Source organism: Tenrec ecaudatus, chromosome 18 (assembly GCF_050624435.1).
Source record: "Tenrec ecaudatus isolate mTenEca1 chromosome 18, mTenEca1.hap1, whole genome shotgun sequence".
Classification (NCBI taxonomy): Eukaryota; Metazoa; Chordata; class Mammalia; order Afrosoricida; family Tenrecidae; genus Tenrec; species Tenrec ecaudatus.
In genome coordinates this window covers 6,761,375-6,778,539 of record NC_134547.1, presented here as the reverse complement: position 1 = coordinate 6,778,539, position 17,165 = coordinate 6,761,375, and the positions used below count along the sequence as shown (strand labels likewise).

The window sequence follows — 17,165 nt, the reverse complement described above, 5'->3', positions numbered from 1 at the left end:
AGTGAACAAGCGGCCATCTAGCCCAGAAGCAACGAAGCCCACATGGAAGCAGCACACCAACATGTGTGATCATGAAGGGCCGAGGGGACCAGGTTTCAAGCACCAAAGGCGGGGGGGGGGGGAATCATATCATCGTGAATGAGGGGAGTGCATGATGGGGACCCAATGCCCATCTGTAGACAACTGGACATCCCTTGCAGAGGGGTAGTGGGGAGGAGATGAGTCACTCAGGGTACAGTGTAGCAACAATGAAAACTCACAACCTTCCTCTAGTTCTTAAACACTTCCCCCCAACTATCATGATCCCAATTCTACCTTGCAAACCTGGTTAGACCAGAGGATGCACAAATGTACAGATGGGAACTGGAAACACAGGGAATCCAGGACAGATGAACCCCTCAGGACCAGCGGTGAGAGTGGTGATACCAGGACGGAAGGGGGTGTAGAAAGGGGAAACCGATCACAAGGATCTACATATAACCTCCTCCTTTGGGGATGAGCAACAGAAAAGTGGGTGAAGGGAGATGCCAGGCAGTGTAAGATAAGATAAAATAATTTATAAATTATTAAGTGTTCATGAGGGAGGGGGGAGTGGGAGGGGAAAAAGGAAAATGAGGAGCTGATTCCAGGAACCCAAGCGGAAAGCGAATTTTGAGAATGACGAGGGCAACGGATGTATAAGTGTGCTTTACACAATTGATGTCTGTATGGATTGTGATAGGAGTTGTATGAGCCCCAATAAAATGATTTAAAAAATATTTTCGTTGCTACTTCATCACGGTCATTTTGCTACTGTGATGAATTGGGTGACCCCTGTGAAAGGGTCGTTGGACCCCCAAAGGGGTCGCAACCCACATGTTAAGAACCGCTGCCCTAGGACAAGGTAGAACCACACCTGTGCGTTTCTGAGACTGGAACTCTTGTTGGGACGAAAAAGCCCCATCTTCTGAGAAGTAGCTGGAGGTTTGGAACTTCTGACTTTGCAGTTAGCAGTTCACTGTGTAACCACGACACCATGTGGAGGCATACGAGAACAAAAACAAAATCTCAGTGCCATCGGCTCCATGCTGACTCATCGTGACCTAGAGGACAGGGTAGAACTGTCCCCCTGTGGGTTTCTGGGATGTAACTCTTTAGAGACAAACAGCCTCATTTTTCTCCCTCAGAGCAGCTGGCGGACTTGAACTGCTGATCTTTTGGTTAGCAGCCCAATGCATAAGCCACTGCATCACCCACACCAAAGAACTCCCTGCCATGGATTCGCTGCTGACTTATAGTAACCTCAGTCTTCCCTGATAGAGCATTCTAAGGGGCTCATGCCTCTGTGAAATAATAATGGTCAGCAATTAACATTTACGCTCATAAGAATGCTGTGAGGGAACGTTTAAAAAAAGACCCATTTCACAGATAAGAAAACAGAGAGGCTGTGAGTTTAAAGACTTGCTTAGAAGAGACAGTTGGTAGGCACCAGAGACTTCCTGGGCTGAGCGCTACATCAGTGGGGTCGCGGGAAAGGACAAAACAACAGCAGTCATCGAAAAGGGATGTGAAGGAGGAGCAAGGTCCAAACATTTGATGGGCAATAGGGTCCAAGTCTTGAAGCCCCTTGGGGGTACTGAACCTCATCACTTTAGGATGTGGAGGGATGCCGGTTATTTGTGGGAATGGTGGTTCAGAGAAAGGGAACATTAGTGGAAGCAGCATGTTGGTGGGATACCATGTGTAGGTGAGGAAAGCATGCATGTCTGGAAGACCCAGAACCACGTAAGGATGAGCAACATGAGGATGTAGCATTGGTAGTGATGACTCATTCAGACAAGTACCAAACGTTGCCGGCAGAGAACGTTATGTCCATAGGAGAGTATTTTCAGAATGAAATGGTATAGGAGCTCAGACCCTTCTTGAGGACATATCTAGACTAGACACAGACATCTCTAGAGAACACTTAGACATTCTAGACTATTGACAAGGAATCTGAAGGGCATACAGATATTGTCAAGGACGCTCCATTCGTGGGATGTTTTTGAGAGGAGTGGGTGTAGGTATCTGTGCATGGAGCCATAGACAAGGTGTGTTAGTCTGGGTTGACTAGAGCAGGCGTCCTCAAACTATGGCCCATGGGCTACATGCGGTCCGCGGAGGACATTTATCTGCCTGCTATGTGTTTTTGCCCCATTTGTTTTTTTACTTCAAATAAGATATGTGCAGTGTGCATAGGAATTTGTTCATTGGTTTTTTTTAAACTATAGTCTGGCCCTTCAATGGGTCTGAGGGACAGTGAACTGGCCCCCTGTTTAAAAAGTTTAAGGACCTCTGGACTAGAGAAACAAATTCATAGATACTCATATGTGTGTAAGAGAGAACTTTATTTCAAATAGTAATTGTACATTCTGAAAACATCCTAGCTCAGTCCAGATCAGGTCCACAAGTCTGATATTGTCCCATATGTTGATACTAGTCATAAATTCTTCTTTAGACACACACAGCCATGCAATGACACCAAATGTAGGAAGGTCACAGGCCAATGGGTGGGAAGTCTTGTGGACCCAGTGACGGTGGAAGCATCTCAGCTCTGGGAGGGGTCTCCACGTGGCTCCTTCAGCTTCAGGGCTCTGGCTCCATCAGCGTAGCTGCATGTGGCTTGTCAACAGGAATGTCTCACAGGTAGAGTGTGTCTGGCCTCCAGTGAGCTATTTATCTCCTTAGTGCCTCCCAATGAGGTCATCAACCTGCGACCTGACGGACAGGCTATACTCCACCCCTTCACTCTTAATAGTCTCAGGTTGACAACAGAAGATGTAACTACCGCACAAGGCATCTAGAATGCCTTCTGGGTCTGTGCTTTGTTGATTCCCTCTCAGGGAGTCCTTAGAGCACAGAGTAGACCACTTCATAGGATGTTTCAGGCTGAGCGCCTTATGGAAATTGATATCCAGTCTTTCCTCCTTCCGTGGAACAGCTTGTGGCTTTAGGCACCTTTTAGTCAGCAGCCACACATTTAACCATTGCCCCGGAGAGCTTCAGAGTCTGCTAGCCATGCTGAAACATTTGGGAGACCTGAAATGTGATTTGACTTGGGGACATTCAAGAGACCGGTGTGTTTCCAGGGAGTTTGGGAGATTGCCATGTGGGCAGTGACTAACCATGTCGGGAATGGGGAACATGAGCTCGGATTCATCGTTTTGAGAACCTTGGCCAATGGCTAGAGTGGAAGGCTTGAGGAAAGAGGCCACTGTGGGGAAGAAGGAAGCAGGGAAATACCCAATTTTTTTATTATGCTTCCCACTGGGTTTCCCCACTGAAATAAAATTCAGAACGCATCTATTGGCTCTCAGCTGCTTCTGTCCGTGTCACATCCATCCACTTGCCATTGTGTTTCCGGATTGTTTCCCGGATCCACAGAATGTATTGGGAAACTCGAGTGTAGACACCAGGTCGGTTGGGCTGCCCACAGGGGAAGTCACCCCAGGAGATGATGCCATACAGTGTTCCATTACAGACCAGAGGGCCTCCGGAGTCACCCTACATGGAAGGAGAAAGAAAGGGGAATGTGGGATCCTTGCCAGGGGTCCATAGAGGCAGAGACAGATAAACACAGGGAGTGAGTAAAAATGCAGACAAGGCCATCCAGGAGCACACAGATAGGGGAATACAGAGAAAGAGTGAGAAGCTGAGAGAGAGAAAGAGAGAGATGGGAAGACAAACACTAACATGACAGAGAATGAGAGACTGGGAAAGAGAGAGAGAGATGTGGGGAGAGAGAGAGAGAGAGAGAGAAGACTCCATCACTCACCACCTCAGTCCCAAAAGATAGATAGATAGATGATAGATAGATAGATGATAGATTGATAGATGATAGATAGATAGATAGATAGATAGATAGATAGATAGATAGATAGACAGACTCCTCACCACCCATCACCTGAATCCCATTTTCATGTGAGAGAGAGGGAGGGGGTGAGAGGGAGGGGGCAGAGAGAGAGTCCCCACCACTCATCACCTCAGTCCTGAGAGAGAGAGCAAGCGAGCGAGCGAGAGACTCCACCACTCACCATCCCAGTCCCATTCTAACTTCTACCCCATGAGAGAGAGAAATGAGAACTAGAGACCACTTCTTGGTCTCTCTCTTGTGCTCTGTTTCTCTCACAGAAAGTCCCCCAAAGCAGACAGGGGCAGTTCTACTCTGCCCTCGGAGGGTCTCTAGGAGTCAGAATTGACTCGATGACAGTGAATTTGTTTTGTTTTCTTGGTTTGGGTGATGCTGTTAGACTACTAGCCAATTGGTAGGTGGTTCAAGTTCACCAGCTGCTCCTCAGGAGGAAGATAAGACTCTGCCCCCTCTGAAAACCGACAGCTTCGGAAACCCTATGCAGGGAAAGGAGTCCCGATGGCATAGGGGGTGACACGCGGGGGTGCTAACCACAAGGTCGGCAGTTCAAAACCACCAGCTGCTTCTCAGAAGCAAGGCAAGACTTTCTACTCCCGTAAAGAGTAACAGGCTCAGAAACCCACAGGGGCTTAGTCCTACTCTGTCTTAGAGCAGCTGTTCCCCACCTTCCATCATGCTATGACCCTTTCATACAGTTCCTCATGTGGTGGTGACCCCCCGCCTCCCCAATCATACAATTATTTTCGTGGTCACTTCACCACTGTCATTTCACTACTGTGATGAACCAGGTGACCCCTGTGAGAGGGTCATTCAACCCCCCAAAGGGGTCCCGACCCACAGGTTGAGAACCGCTGTCCTATAAGGTGGCTATGAGTTGGAATCGGCTCGATGGCAGTGAGGTTGGGTGTGGGTAGGTGTGAGGAAAGCGGAAGAGTCTTTCCAATGACATACAAGCGGCATTGCAGCAAGTGGAGATGATTGTGGTCAAGGGCATGTTGAGAGTAGGGGTTGACTCTACAGAAGAACAAATTCACATCCCATCAAAGGACACGTCTGGACTGCCTGTAAGTTGGAAAATTGTAACCCGGGGGCTCACTGCGTGTATACCTTGATTCTGTCCTGTAGTTAGTCATAGGACCCAGACTTGGCCCCTCACAGAATCCAACCATTCCCGCCAAAGCGACGGTGAGTGCGATTCCCTTCAGACTTAATGTGAAAAATGTTGGGAAAGAGATAGTCTCTGTTTCCAATAGCGTTGCTTAGAAACTATCTCTTTGCTAAGATTAATTGATGCAGCCACCCAAACACAAGGGAGAGTGGCTGAGGGTTAGTGAGAGAGCACTTGGGAGTCACCTCTCCCAGAAGCCAGGTGCCCTTGGACCCCATAACCATAAAGGCTAGTTATTTAGGGGAGGGAGGAAAACAAAAGGAGCTGATCCCAAGGCCTCAACAGAAAGTAAATGTGTAGAAAAGAACGATGGAAACATAGGGACAAATATGTCCGATGCAATGGATGCATGGCTTATAATAAGAGTCGTAAGAGCCCACAATAAAATCTTTTAAGAAAAATAAAATAAAATTTGTTAACTGTATCTTCCTTCCAAAAAAAACCCTAGTTGTTTTGGGTTTTTTTTGTTTTTCTTTCCTAAGCCAGTTTGAATGGCCTTTTGGTTTGGGCCAGTTTGAATCGAGTTTCTGTCTCTTGTGACCAGAATAATCCCAACCTTTATGAACCTCAATGAGGTTTCAATAAATGCTCTTGATTTTTTGTTATGTGTTTCTGAGTTTTCAGCCTATCAAACCCAGGATCAATGAACCTATTGAGACAGAAATTAGAATAAGGGTTTCTGGGGGGGGGGGGTGTTTACAGTGAGGGTCAGGGGTAAAGGGAAGCTGAGCTCAAGGAGCTCAGGAAGGAAGAGAAGGTTTTGAAACTGTGGTAGCAATTGTCCAGTACGACTTGATGTGATGGAACTATGGAAGGATATGCTTTCCGTATTAGCTCCCAATAAAATGGTTTGAGGATGGGGGTGGGGAGGAAGAGTTCTATGTTCCACCCAATGGATTCCATTTGTCTTCATCCCATGGCGCTAGGGGCTATCTCACTTTACAGAAATCAGTTCTCTGAAGACTGGGGAACAGGCCCTTTCTGCTCCCAATACCACCCAAACATCTAGCAACCCCCAACTCCAGTCCTGCTTCCCACCCTCGCCCATAGCAACCCACCAAGCCGAGGGCTCACCTCACAGGAGTCCTTGCCACCCTCTGGTGTACCAGCACACAACATGTTGGCTGTGATCCTCCCAGGGTAGACTTGATGGCACTCCTCATCCGAGCGCAGTTGGATATTAGCGCATTGTAAGGTTTTGGGGTAATTCACTGTGGTAGAAAGAGAGGATGGTCTCAGGCTGTCTGCTCTGGACAGACGATTGGGAGTTCTATGGGCAGGGTCTTGGTGGAAAGCAGAGATAGGAAAAAATCTGGAGAGAAGGAGGGGAAGAGAGAGACGGGGAGACTGGTGGAGAGAAAGATGGTGCAGGAAGAGAGATGGGGGAAGAGTGTGGGAGAGAAGGAGTTGGGATGATATAGGAGGATGGATCATGAGGCAAACAGAAAATCAAGAGATGCAAAACATGAGAAAGATGGCAGAGTATTGGGAAGAGAGATGGGCATGTTGAGGAGAGAGAGATGGACACGAGACCAGGAGAGAGCTTAGGGAGGCCGTGGACATGCCAGGGGACATAACAGGGAGTCCTCTCCTCCTCCACCTTCCCTCCCTGCTCAGCCCCCATCCCCCCTCACCCTCTACTACCATCAATCAATTCTGCTAGCCTTCAAGTCGGTCTGTGTGAAAGCATACCCTGGGGGCTGCTGGTAGTGCCCCAACCAGATACCCGGCAGCAGGTTCCCGTGGGTAGGCCGTTGTTGTGGGAGAGAGGCAGGATGCGGATGCGGTTAGTGAGCTGGACCGGGGACTGCAGCTCCAGAAGCATGATGTCATGGTTATGGTTCAGGTGGGTGGGGCTGCTCTGGTATTCGGGGTGGGGGATAGAGCGAACTACCGCCCTCACCTGCTCTCCATGCTCCACACGCCCCAGGGCATGCTTGCCCAGGTAAACTGTGTACCCCCTGCAGGTGAAGGAACGAGGTTAAGGAAGCAGACAGACTCTTCTCCATGCCCTCCCTAGTCTTGTCCCTCAGCCTCTTCCCAATCCCCAAACTAACTCTGACCCATTCCACTCTCTCATCTCCAAACACCAAACTCATCTCTTCCTTCCTTCCCCAACTCCAATCCCCGAAACCTCCCAACTTCATCTCCACTACAACATCACCTACCGCCTGGTCTCCATATTAAACAGCTCTCACCACAAGACCGTCCCCAACCCTAAACCCCCAACCCCCCTAGAACTCCAACTCCCCTCCCACCCACCACTCCAGCCCCATCCTCATCTGTATCCTATCCTCCACCCCAGCCCACCCACCCCATTCCCCACATACTTCTTCAGACAATGTGCAGCAGTGATGACCCACTTGGGGTGTATGAGGACCCCCCCACAGAGTAGCCGCCCTCTCACTAGTAGGGCCACCTGCCAGGGCTGAGAGTGGGGGAAGCAGGTGTAGCCGCCTGGGAGAAAGCCATTGGGTCCATTGGTGCCATTCAGAATCTTGGAGTATTCCTGAGAGATCCCTGGTAGGGGAGAGAAAGGGGTAGGACAAATTATTTAAGGAAGCGGAGGAAGAATTTTGCTCTGCATGACTATGAATTAATGACTCATCTCGTTCTCTTGGAGTGTGTGTGTTTGTGTGTGTGTGCGTGCGCGCGCGCTCCATTTTTCATCCAGCGGAGATGAGTCAAAGCAAGATAGCAGCCAGCCTTCTTCTCTGCACAAATGCCAAAATCTTCCATGGGGTTTCAGAGAAGAGTTCAGGGAATGAGGATGCTTCTTCCAAGGAAGCCGAAGCCTGATGAGGTAGTTAGTTTATTGTTCCAACCTGGCTGATAAACACGTGGGGTTAATTGAAGGGCGGAGAGATAAATGGCTCACTGAGCCTTGCCTTTCAAGTTCTCGGGTCTCTTGCTTTCTGACGGTTGGGACTAGGGTGCAGCTGCCTTGGCCAGTTCCCTGCTTCAGCTGGCAAGGCTCCCTTCCTGCAAGACATCCCTGAGGAGAAGCCACGTGGACCTACAATGATGCAACCTTGGGTGCTGGAGCAGCCATGTGGAGACCCCTGCCAGCGCTGAGATGTTTACACACTCACTGACTCGGCTTTCCTCCTGCAGTCGGCATCATTGTGTGTGTTTTGTGAGATGGAGGAGGACTTTGAATTGGGGTGGGACATATGGTTAATGTTGGACTTGTGGGCTTGGGTAACGCTGGGTTTGGATGTTTTCTTGAGGTGCACTTAACCTTTATATAAAACTCTCTCATACATGAGTTTCTGGGGATTTGTTTCTCTAAAGTACCCAGACTAACATGCCTGATTTTCCTCACTTGAATTTTCTCTATTCTTTATGCATGGAGGAATGGATTTCAGGAGGCAGAAATTATGATGGCTTTCATAATTATGTGAATAATATCCACCTAGCTCATCTCTCCATTCACCCACCTATCCCTCCCTCACTCCCTCCATCCACTCACCTATCAATCCATCCATCCACCCACCCACCCACCCATCCATCCATCCATCCCTCCATTCACCCACCTATCCATCCATCCATCCATCCATCCATCCATCCATCCATCCATCCATCCATCCATCCATCCATTCACTCACCTATCCATCCCATCCATTCACCCACATGCACATCCACCCTTTGCTCCTTCCATCCATTCACCTATCCCTATCCAACCTTTTCAATCATTCTTCTGTCCATCTGCCCTCCCATCCATCTATTCATCCACCCACCATCAACTATATATGCAAACACTCAGCCACCATCCATTAACTCATCTACTCGAATCTCAGTCAACATCCCAGCAACCATCTGCCTGCCCTCACCCTGCTCCAAAGTTCCCATCTCTACTCTGAAGGACTACACTAGGGAACTGGTTGCCATTGAAAGTCCATTCTAACTCATGGTGAGCCCATGAGTATCAGAGGAGGACAATGCTCCATATGGGTTTCAATGGCAGATTCTTCAACTACCATCTCCTGTTTGCCCATCGATCCACATCCACCCATCTCTTCATTCATCCAGGTACCCCACCTTTCAACATCTGTCTCTGCCCAGTGCTTCTATGGTGTTCCATGCTGTCCCTAAGCTAACTGCTTCCAAGTTCACATCTCCAGCCCTGAGCTCTTCCTTCAAATGCCAAAGGTATATACGACCAATGATCAACGTGAATGTTTCTCTGCATCTCAAACTTTGTATCCCCCAACTTGGTTTTCTCCACCCAAACTGTACCTTCCACAGTCTTGTGTTCAAATCCTCTTGGAAGCTATCTTTTCTTTTTCTAGTTTCTTCAGAAAGTATAACCAGCAAGCCCGGTTTGCATCATCCCCCAAATACCCACCATCCCTTCAGTTCTAGCCAGTTGGCCTGCCATCATTCAGCTTGATCCTGCCAGAGATGACCCTATCAAGTTTTTTCGCTTGATTGACTACCAAACCAACCATGGTGAGTTGATTCCAGCTCATGGCGACCCCAGGCATGCCAAGGAAGAGCTGCCTTCCACAGGGTTTCCAATGGCTGTTTTTTTTTCAGAAGCAGATCCCCAGACTTTTCTTCCAAGGTCTCCCTGGGTGGACTTAAACGAACCATCTGGTTAGCAGCCACGGGCATTAATCATTTACAGCATCGGGGACCCAGAGTGATCACTTGTGCACTCCTCCAGCCCACTGTTCTCAAAAGCAACTGGGTGGGTCTCTGAACAAGGAAAGCCAGGCCATGTCACTCCTAGGTTTAGCATCCTGCTGTGGCTTCCTTTAAGGAGCTCTGGTGGCCTGGTGGTCACACGCTGTGTTGCTGTCGGCATGGTCGGTGGTTCGAAACCACCAACAACTCCTTGGGAGAAAGACTGGGCTTTCTACTACCATAAACAGTTATAGTCCTGTAGGGGGTGTTGCTACAAGCTCTTGACTTGGTGGGAGAGGTAAAGATAGATAGATAGATAGATAGATAGATAGATAGATAGATAGATAGATGGATAGATAGTTAGAGATCCTTTAAAATAAAACCCAGAGCCTTCTCAAGGTTTGTAGGACTAATCATTCTCTGGATGCTGCCAGCTTCTCCCCTTCCACTATCCCCTTCATTCAATCTGTTCTGACTACGTAGACCTCATCTTTAGACACACCAAACCTCAGAATCTTGGTACCCACTGTTCCCTCACCCCGGAATGCTCTTTCTCTAGATTTTTGCAGTCCGATATGGTGTCGCCAGTCATATGTGGCTATTAAAATTTACAGTCGTTAAAATGAATTCAAGTTTAAAATGTAGTCCATCCTTGCACCACCTACTTTTCAAATACTCTGTGGCCCCCATGTGGTCAGTGGCTACCATGCTGGAAAAGGTAGATCTAGACCATTTTTCTTCACAGCAGAAAGTTCTACTGGACAGTGGTGCCCAATCTAGAGATTGCATGTCTGAGAACTCAACCCAAATGTCACCTCTTCAGAGAGAACTTTCCTGGCCATCTGGCCCATTGTCCCTTTCTGACCCTCAGCCATTCATTCCCTTTCACATTCCCTCCTATTGATAGTCTTATTCGCTTCTCTGTTTAGTTAACCTGAAGTCATTTCCCCTGCTTATCTGTTTGATCTACTTGTGAACGACTATTGCTCACTTCCCTTTTTATTTGTTTAGACTCAAGTCCTTTTAAAGTTTCTTGTCTATCTCCCCCCATCTTGGCTGAAAGTTGCATTGACAACATGCAACATCCTCAGGATCTAGCATTGTGCCCGGTATGCAGTACAAGTCCATGACTAAGTGTCTGGTGCACCAGGCAATGTGCCCGGTGTTGGAGTGGCCAGCAGGACAGAAGGACAGAGAGGGACCAATTGCAGCTACATGCTCTTGCTGATTGTATTAGCCTGTCTAAGTCACTGGCTTCAGATTCCCTGAAGGGAAGCCAGAGCAGTATGCACTGCTCTCACTGGGCACTTATATAAGTTAACTGCAGCTTAGATGCAAGTGCCCTGGTGGCCTAGTGGGTCATTCATTGGGCTGCTAACCTCGAGGTCAGTGGTTCAAAACCACCATCTGCCCCGAGGAAGAAAGAGGAAGCTTTCTAATCCCCTCAAAGAGTTACCATCTCAGAACCCCACAGGGGCAGTTCTACCCTCTCCTATGGGGTCACTAGGAGTCAAATTCACTCCATGGCAGCAAATGAGAGCTGCTAATGACAAGGTTGTCAGTTTGGACCAGCCCAGTTGAAATTATCTAACTGTCTGCTCCCGTAAAGATGGAAACCAAAGCCACTCACTACCATAGTCACTCGAAGCAACCCTATAGACCAGTGGTTCTCAACCGTCCTCACGCCGTGACCCTTTCACACAGTTCCTCATGTGGTGGTGACCACCCCCCCCCCAACCCCGACCATAACATTATCTTCGTTGCTACTTCATCACTGTCATTTTGCTACTATGATGAATTGGGCAACCCCTGTGAAAGGGTCGTTTGACCCCCCAAAGGGGTCAAGACCCACAGGTTGAGAACCACTGCCCCTCTGGGGCAGCCCTGCTCTGTCACATGGGATGCCTCCGAGTGGGACATGACTCAAACCTACACCTTCTTGGCTAGCAACTAATGGTGTTGACCATGTGGCACCACCATGGGGGTCCACTGCACTCTCATTTGATTCAAAATGAAAGAGAAAGGAAGAAAGGAAGAAAGGAAGAAAGGAAGAAAGAAAGAGAGAAAGAGAGTTGCTTTTCAAAAGACCATGGGGTTGAAATGGACTTGGATCCTGGTTCGGGCCCTTTGAGTGTCTTGGGGACAGGACCCTTCTGTCTCCAAGTCTTGCTCTGCTGCTACTGTGAGACTGTGGAGTGATGAGAGGAGTGCACCTGACTCAGGGAAGGCCCGGTGGAGCATTGGCTAACCACGTGGCTGCTAACAGAAAGTTCCATGACCCAGACCCACCAGCTGCTCTGCGGAGAAGAGACCTGAGGATCTGCTTGGTCACGATGATGGCCTTGAAAAAGCCCTTTGGGGCAGCTATCTCGGGTCCTTATGGGCCAGGACAGTCGATCTGGTGGTGCAGCGGTTAAAGCTCTTGGCTGCTTATGGAAAGGTGGTAGGTTCGAGCCCACTAACCCACTCCTTGGTTGAAAGATGAGGCTGTTTCCGTAAAGACTACAGCCTGGGAAATCTGATGGGGGCACAGTGCGCAGTGGGACTCTGTCACACAGAGTTGTTAATGAGTCATAAAGAGGAGGACGCAGTGGCCCAGTGCTTACCACCCTGGGCAGCTGGGAGTCAGAATCGATGCTGTGGCTGTAGGTGGAGTTTTAGGATCTGGGATCTATTCACAGACACACAACACTGTCTTGTTGGGTTATTGACAATTCCATAGGACCAGGCCTATGGAGCTCCTAGTCTAGGGACGGGGGTGGCATCCAGGTGGCCCCAAGAAGATGGACATGAGTCTCAGGAGAGCTGCCCAAAGAGAAGAGCCACCTGACGGATGGGCAAAGATGGTGCCCGGAGCCTGGTTCTGCCTGGAACCCTGTGTCACCATCAGGGGAGGCTCCATTTCCACCATGGTCCTGGCTTGGCCCCTCCACAAAGCTCTCCCCTCATGTCACAGTTGCAACCAATCACTAACTACTTATTGGAGTGATGGTCTACAGCGGTTCTCAACCTGTGGGTCATGACCGCCTTGGGGGGTTCAAACGACCCTTTCACAGAGGCCGCCCGATTCATCACAGTAGTGAAATGACAGTGATAAAGCAGCAACGAAAATAATTTTATGGTTGGGGGAGTTACCACCACATGAGGAACTGTATGAAAGGGTTATGGCATGAGGAAGGTTGAGAACCCCTGGTCTGCAGCTTGCCTGTATCCCCTGTCTCCCCAAAACATGCCCCTCCTCTCCTCAGGCTCTGGGTGCTGGAAGGAGGGATGGCCCAGTGTTCACACACCACCCTGCAGCACAGTGCCCAGCCTTGGCTGCTTGTTGGATGAATGCACGAGACCTGGATGCCAATTCCAGAGCTCTCCTCTGCAGAGTTGGGCTGCGAACCGCGAGGTCAGCAGTTCAAACCCACCAGCCACTCTGAGGGACAGAGATGAGGCATTCTACTCCCCTAAAGAGTTACAATCTCAGAAACCCACACGGGCAGCTCTACTCTGTCCTCTAGGGTCACGGTGAGTTTGAATGGACCAAATGAGAGGGAGGTTTGGGGGTGTCTGCAGAGGCATGGGGCAGGAGCTTGGCAATCTTTGGGGATCAACTGTAGGTGGGGTCAGAAAGGTTTGGGGCCACCCCAAAAAGGCTTAGAGAACAACACGAACTAGCAGGTTCTGGGAGAGGCTGAGACCGAAGAGATAATAATGACAATAAAGCAATAATAATGACTAATGTTTGAGTCTCTTCCACCTGCCACTCACGGCACACTTTGCTCAACAGTCTTAATTTGAATGTTCACAGCCACCCTTGGTGAACTCAACTTGCTCCCATTTTGCAGCTGAAGAAACCCAGCAAGGGAGGCACCACGGAGATGCGGCCACGCTCTGAGGCATACAGCCAGGCAGTGGCAGCTGCAGGATTTGAACCTGAGTCTGCTCGGCTGCACTGATGTCCCCAGGGACCTTGCATGTGGTAGAGGAGACTGTGGGGGCATTGTGTGTGTGCGTGAGTGTGTGTGTGAGTGAGTGTGTGTGTGTGTGTGTGTGTGTGCGTGCGTGCGTGCGTGCGTGAGAGAGAGAGAGAGAGAGAGAGAGAGAGAGAGAGAGAGAGAGAGGGTGGGGGTGGGGCAGACCCCAGTGAACAGAATTGAGAAGATAGAAAATCTCGGGGGTGGAGGTGGGGAATCCTCAGAGCGGGACTGGCTGTAGCCACTGGGGAGGATGGGGCTGCCCCAGGAGGCAAACCAGGGTTTACTCAAGGACAACCCAGAAGTTCTCTGGGCTGTCTAGATCAGGCCCAGCCCCATGTGGGTGGGAGGCGGAGCCGGCGGCTCCCACGCCCCCCCACCCCAGTCCCGACAACTCCCACCATTGTCCGAGGTCGCCACCCCGCCTCCACCCCCGCGCATTCTCACCTTCGGTCAAGGCCACGGTCAGAGAAGCGATCAAGGCGGCCAGGGGCCACATGGCAGCGGCTCCCGGGGCTGGGGGGCAGCGCAGGGCCTGCAGAGAAGTCCAAGCGGGGTGTTCAGGGCTGGCCCCAAACTCCACATTTCTGAACTAAATCCCCGCGGCCCTCGCATCCCAGCCTGGCATCTTCTCCATCTGGGCATCCCCAGTCCCCACCCAAACTCCAATACCATCCTCTGCTGGGTTGGAGAGCATCCTGCAGCTGCTGGGACTCCTGCTTGCCTGGGGCTGGTGGGGTGTGGGGTGGGGGGGCTGGGGGGGTAGCTCACCCTTGCTGATTAGCCTCCCCCACCCCCAGCCCTCTGCAGGGCTCACTCGCCCATCCTCCCCTCCCCTGCTTGCCCTGCCCAGCCTCAGGCCCCTCTGGCAGGGTGTCCCCGACCCCCTGTGCTCACCTCTCAGAATCTGTCTCCACTTGATCTCAACCCGCGTTTATCTCCCGGCTGTCCTCATCTACCACCATGTCTGCAGCACGCTGCCATGTCGCTATCTCTCCATGTGGGCTCCTGGATTCCCTGCCATCTCCCTGACTCGGCTGTCCTCTTCCTCCTCCCTCCATCACTCCCCGCCCCGCCCGCCCCCAGGCCGACCCTACCTGAGAGAGGGGTGGAGGGGTGGGGGTGGGCAGGTCCAAGAGCTTCTGCCGCCAGCTACCTCCAACTTCAGCCCTGGCCCATGGCTTTTAACCCCTGAACTCCCTCCCCCAGCGCCCTCAGTGTTTCCTTGTCTCCGGCCTACCTTCTCCGCCCCCTCTGGCTCAGCAGGCTATAGGCACCCCCACCCCCTCTACAGCCAGGGTTTGGCCCTCTAAGGGCGGAGCTTTTAGGACAAGTTGGGACCCAGATCCGACCCGCCCAAGTCTGGATTGAACCCACTGTGAACTTTGAAAAGTCAGAACCCAGATGGAAGGGGAAGGTCCATTCCCTTCCCCAACCCACCCCGCCGCCCCCCCATGCCCGCCCATTTTGCACAATGGCATCCCTACTTCTCACAGCCTGCTCCGACCCCCTGCATGCTCTTCTTGTACATCACTCCATAATGGGCTCTTCCGAATCCATGCCCATCTCCGGACCCAACCGTACTCATGGCCTAGTCCTTTACCCAGCGCCTAGTCCCCGATGCCCACCTCGTCCCAAGTTTCTCTCTTTGCAGCAGCCCCTCAAATCTGAATCGCTATTTCCAATCCCATCTCCAACCCCAGCATCATCTTTTCTGACAAGATACAAGAGGCTCACATTGATTTTTTTTCACCCCAACGCCACGGTCAACCCACAGGTGCTAGAAGAAGGAAGGGCCTATGTAGAGAGGTGACTAGAAAAGTTGGCTGCCCTTAGATTTGAGAATGGCCAGGGATGGGCCCCGGGGAAAACAATCTTTTCGGGGAGAAAACTACCCTTTCAGGTGTAGGGTCAGATGGGGCGAGGGAGGCCGTTGGAAGACAGGGAGAAGCACGATCCAGAAAATGCTGGGGGCTGTGGTGGAGCGGAAGAGGAAGGAGGAAAGGGTGATGTTTCAGGAATGAGTAGGTGTCTCCTGGAACTTTGGCTGGGTGGGGTTCTGAGTTAATCATGGGAGGTGGATGGAGCAGGATTAGGGAGGACAGAGGTGGGGTCAGAATTTGGAAGAAGGGCCAATGAAGGGGGCTGGAGGAAAGCCTTGGCATAAAAAGAACACCGTCATGTCAAGAGAAGGAGGAGGCATTGGGATGGAGAAGTGAAGTGTCACGTCAACCTGAAGTGGTCCAAATGGAGAGAGTTAAGATTTGGAGGTAGGGACAGGATATAGGGCTTAAGGATATTTTAATTTTTTTAAGGTACAACCACAATTTCATATATATCATAAACATATGCCAGATATTTGATTTTAACTCATTAGCAAATGAAGGAGACAGTAAGATGTCAGTTACGACTGGTTCCAAGAGGGAGTTCCAAGCATTGTGTGCGGACAGGCAATAAGGAATGTCCAAATGGTCGCTAAGAGTCAGAACTAACTCAATGGCCATGAGATAATGGTTTTACAAATAGATGCAAAATCAAGCGATGCCACATGGGGAGGAGAGAAATCCATTGTCCTGCCACTGGACAAAACCCAATTGCACGGTGAAGTGCAAGAGTTGTTTGCCTTGTTCCAAACGAACTGTGATTTACAGACTTGTCAAATAACAGTTGAATTGTGGTATTGGGGGAAGAACAGTCTTAAATATTGCATGGGCTTCCAGAAGAATGAATAACTCTCTAGGAAGACGTCCAGCCAGCAGGCTCCCTGGAGTTGGAAATAGCAGGACTTTGGGTCATGTGATTTTGGACATGTGACCAGGAGAAACCAGTCCCTGGAAAAAGACATCGTGTTTGGTAAAGTAGAAAGCCCACCCAAAAGAAAACGATTCTCTTAGCGACTGTTTGGGCATTCCTTATTGCCTGTCCACACACACTGCTTGGAACTCCCTCTTGGAACCAGTCGTCACTCACATCTTACTGGCTCCTTCATGAGATGGGTTGGCACAGGGGCTGCAACAATTGGTTCAAAACATAGCATTGATTGTGAAGATGGTGTAGGACCAGGCAGACTTGATCACGTCAGACAGCAACAAAAATATCTCTAAGACCACGAGTGATGCAGAGACCACATAGACGCCAATAAACCCATCTTCTCCAGAAGATACCTAGTAACCTGTTGGGTCCATTTCAATGTCTTTCCCCATTTTCCCCCTGTCCTGGGGGAGTGGGCGGAGAAAAATGATAGTATAGATTAATTTAGGATTTGGGTGGAATTGGTGGTTAGATTTGGGATGGGTCTGATGATAGTTTGGAGAATGCAAGTGAGTGGGAGATCCATGGAAATGGGATGAAGGCAGGTAATGGGGTTGGAGGCGATACTGGCATTGGTGTTTGAGATAGGGTTGGATGGATTGAAGATGTGAGAGACTTGAGTATAAGGTTTTTGATGGGGGAAGGGGTCCCATTGGTTCGGATCAACAATGGGGCCAAGACTTAGGTTTTGGATTTGGGGGCA

General features: G+C 50.2%; 1 protein-coding gene across 1 annotated transcript; it reads right to left on the bottom strand.

Annotated features, from left to right (window-relative positions):
• Positions 1–3,321: 3,321 nt before the first annotated feature.
• Positions 3,322–14,150, bottom strand: KLK13 (kallikrein related peptidase 13). The gene is made up of 5 exons (XM_075537868.1): positions 14,099–14,150; positions 7,388–7,577; positions 6,750–7,018; positions 6,132–6,268; positions 3,322–3,522 (listed from the first exon to the last, which is right to left on the bottom strand). The coding sequence occupies exons 1-5, from the start codon at positions 14,148–14,150 to the stop codon at positions 3,322–3,324; spliced, it is 849 nt and encodes a 282-aa protein (XP_075393983.1).
• Positions 14,151–17,165: the final 3,015 nt, after the last annotated feature.

Coding starts and splice junctions, on each gene's coding strand:
- KLK13 (XM_075537868.1), bottom strand. CDS start 14,150: ATGTGGCCCCTGGCCGCCTTGATCGCTTCTCTGACCGTGGCCTTGACC. Junction 6,269..6,749: donor CACTACCAGCAGCCCCCAGG/GTATGCTTTCAC, acceptor TTTCTACCACAG/TGAATTACCCCAAAACCTTA. Junction 3,523..6,131: donor GTGGCAAGGACTCCTGTGAG/GTGAGCCCTCGG, acceptor CCTTCCATGTAG/GGTGACTCCGGAGGCCCTCT.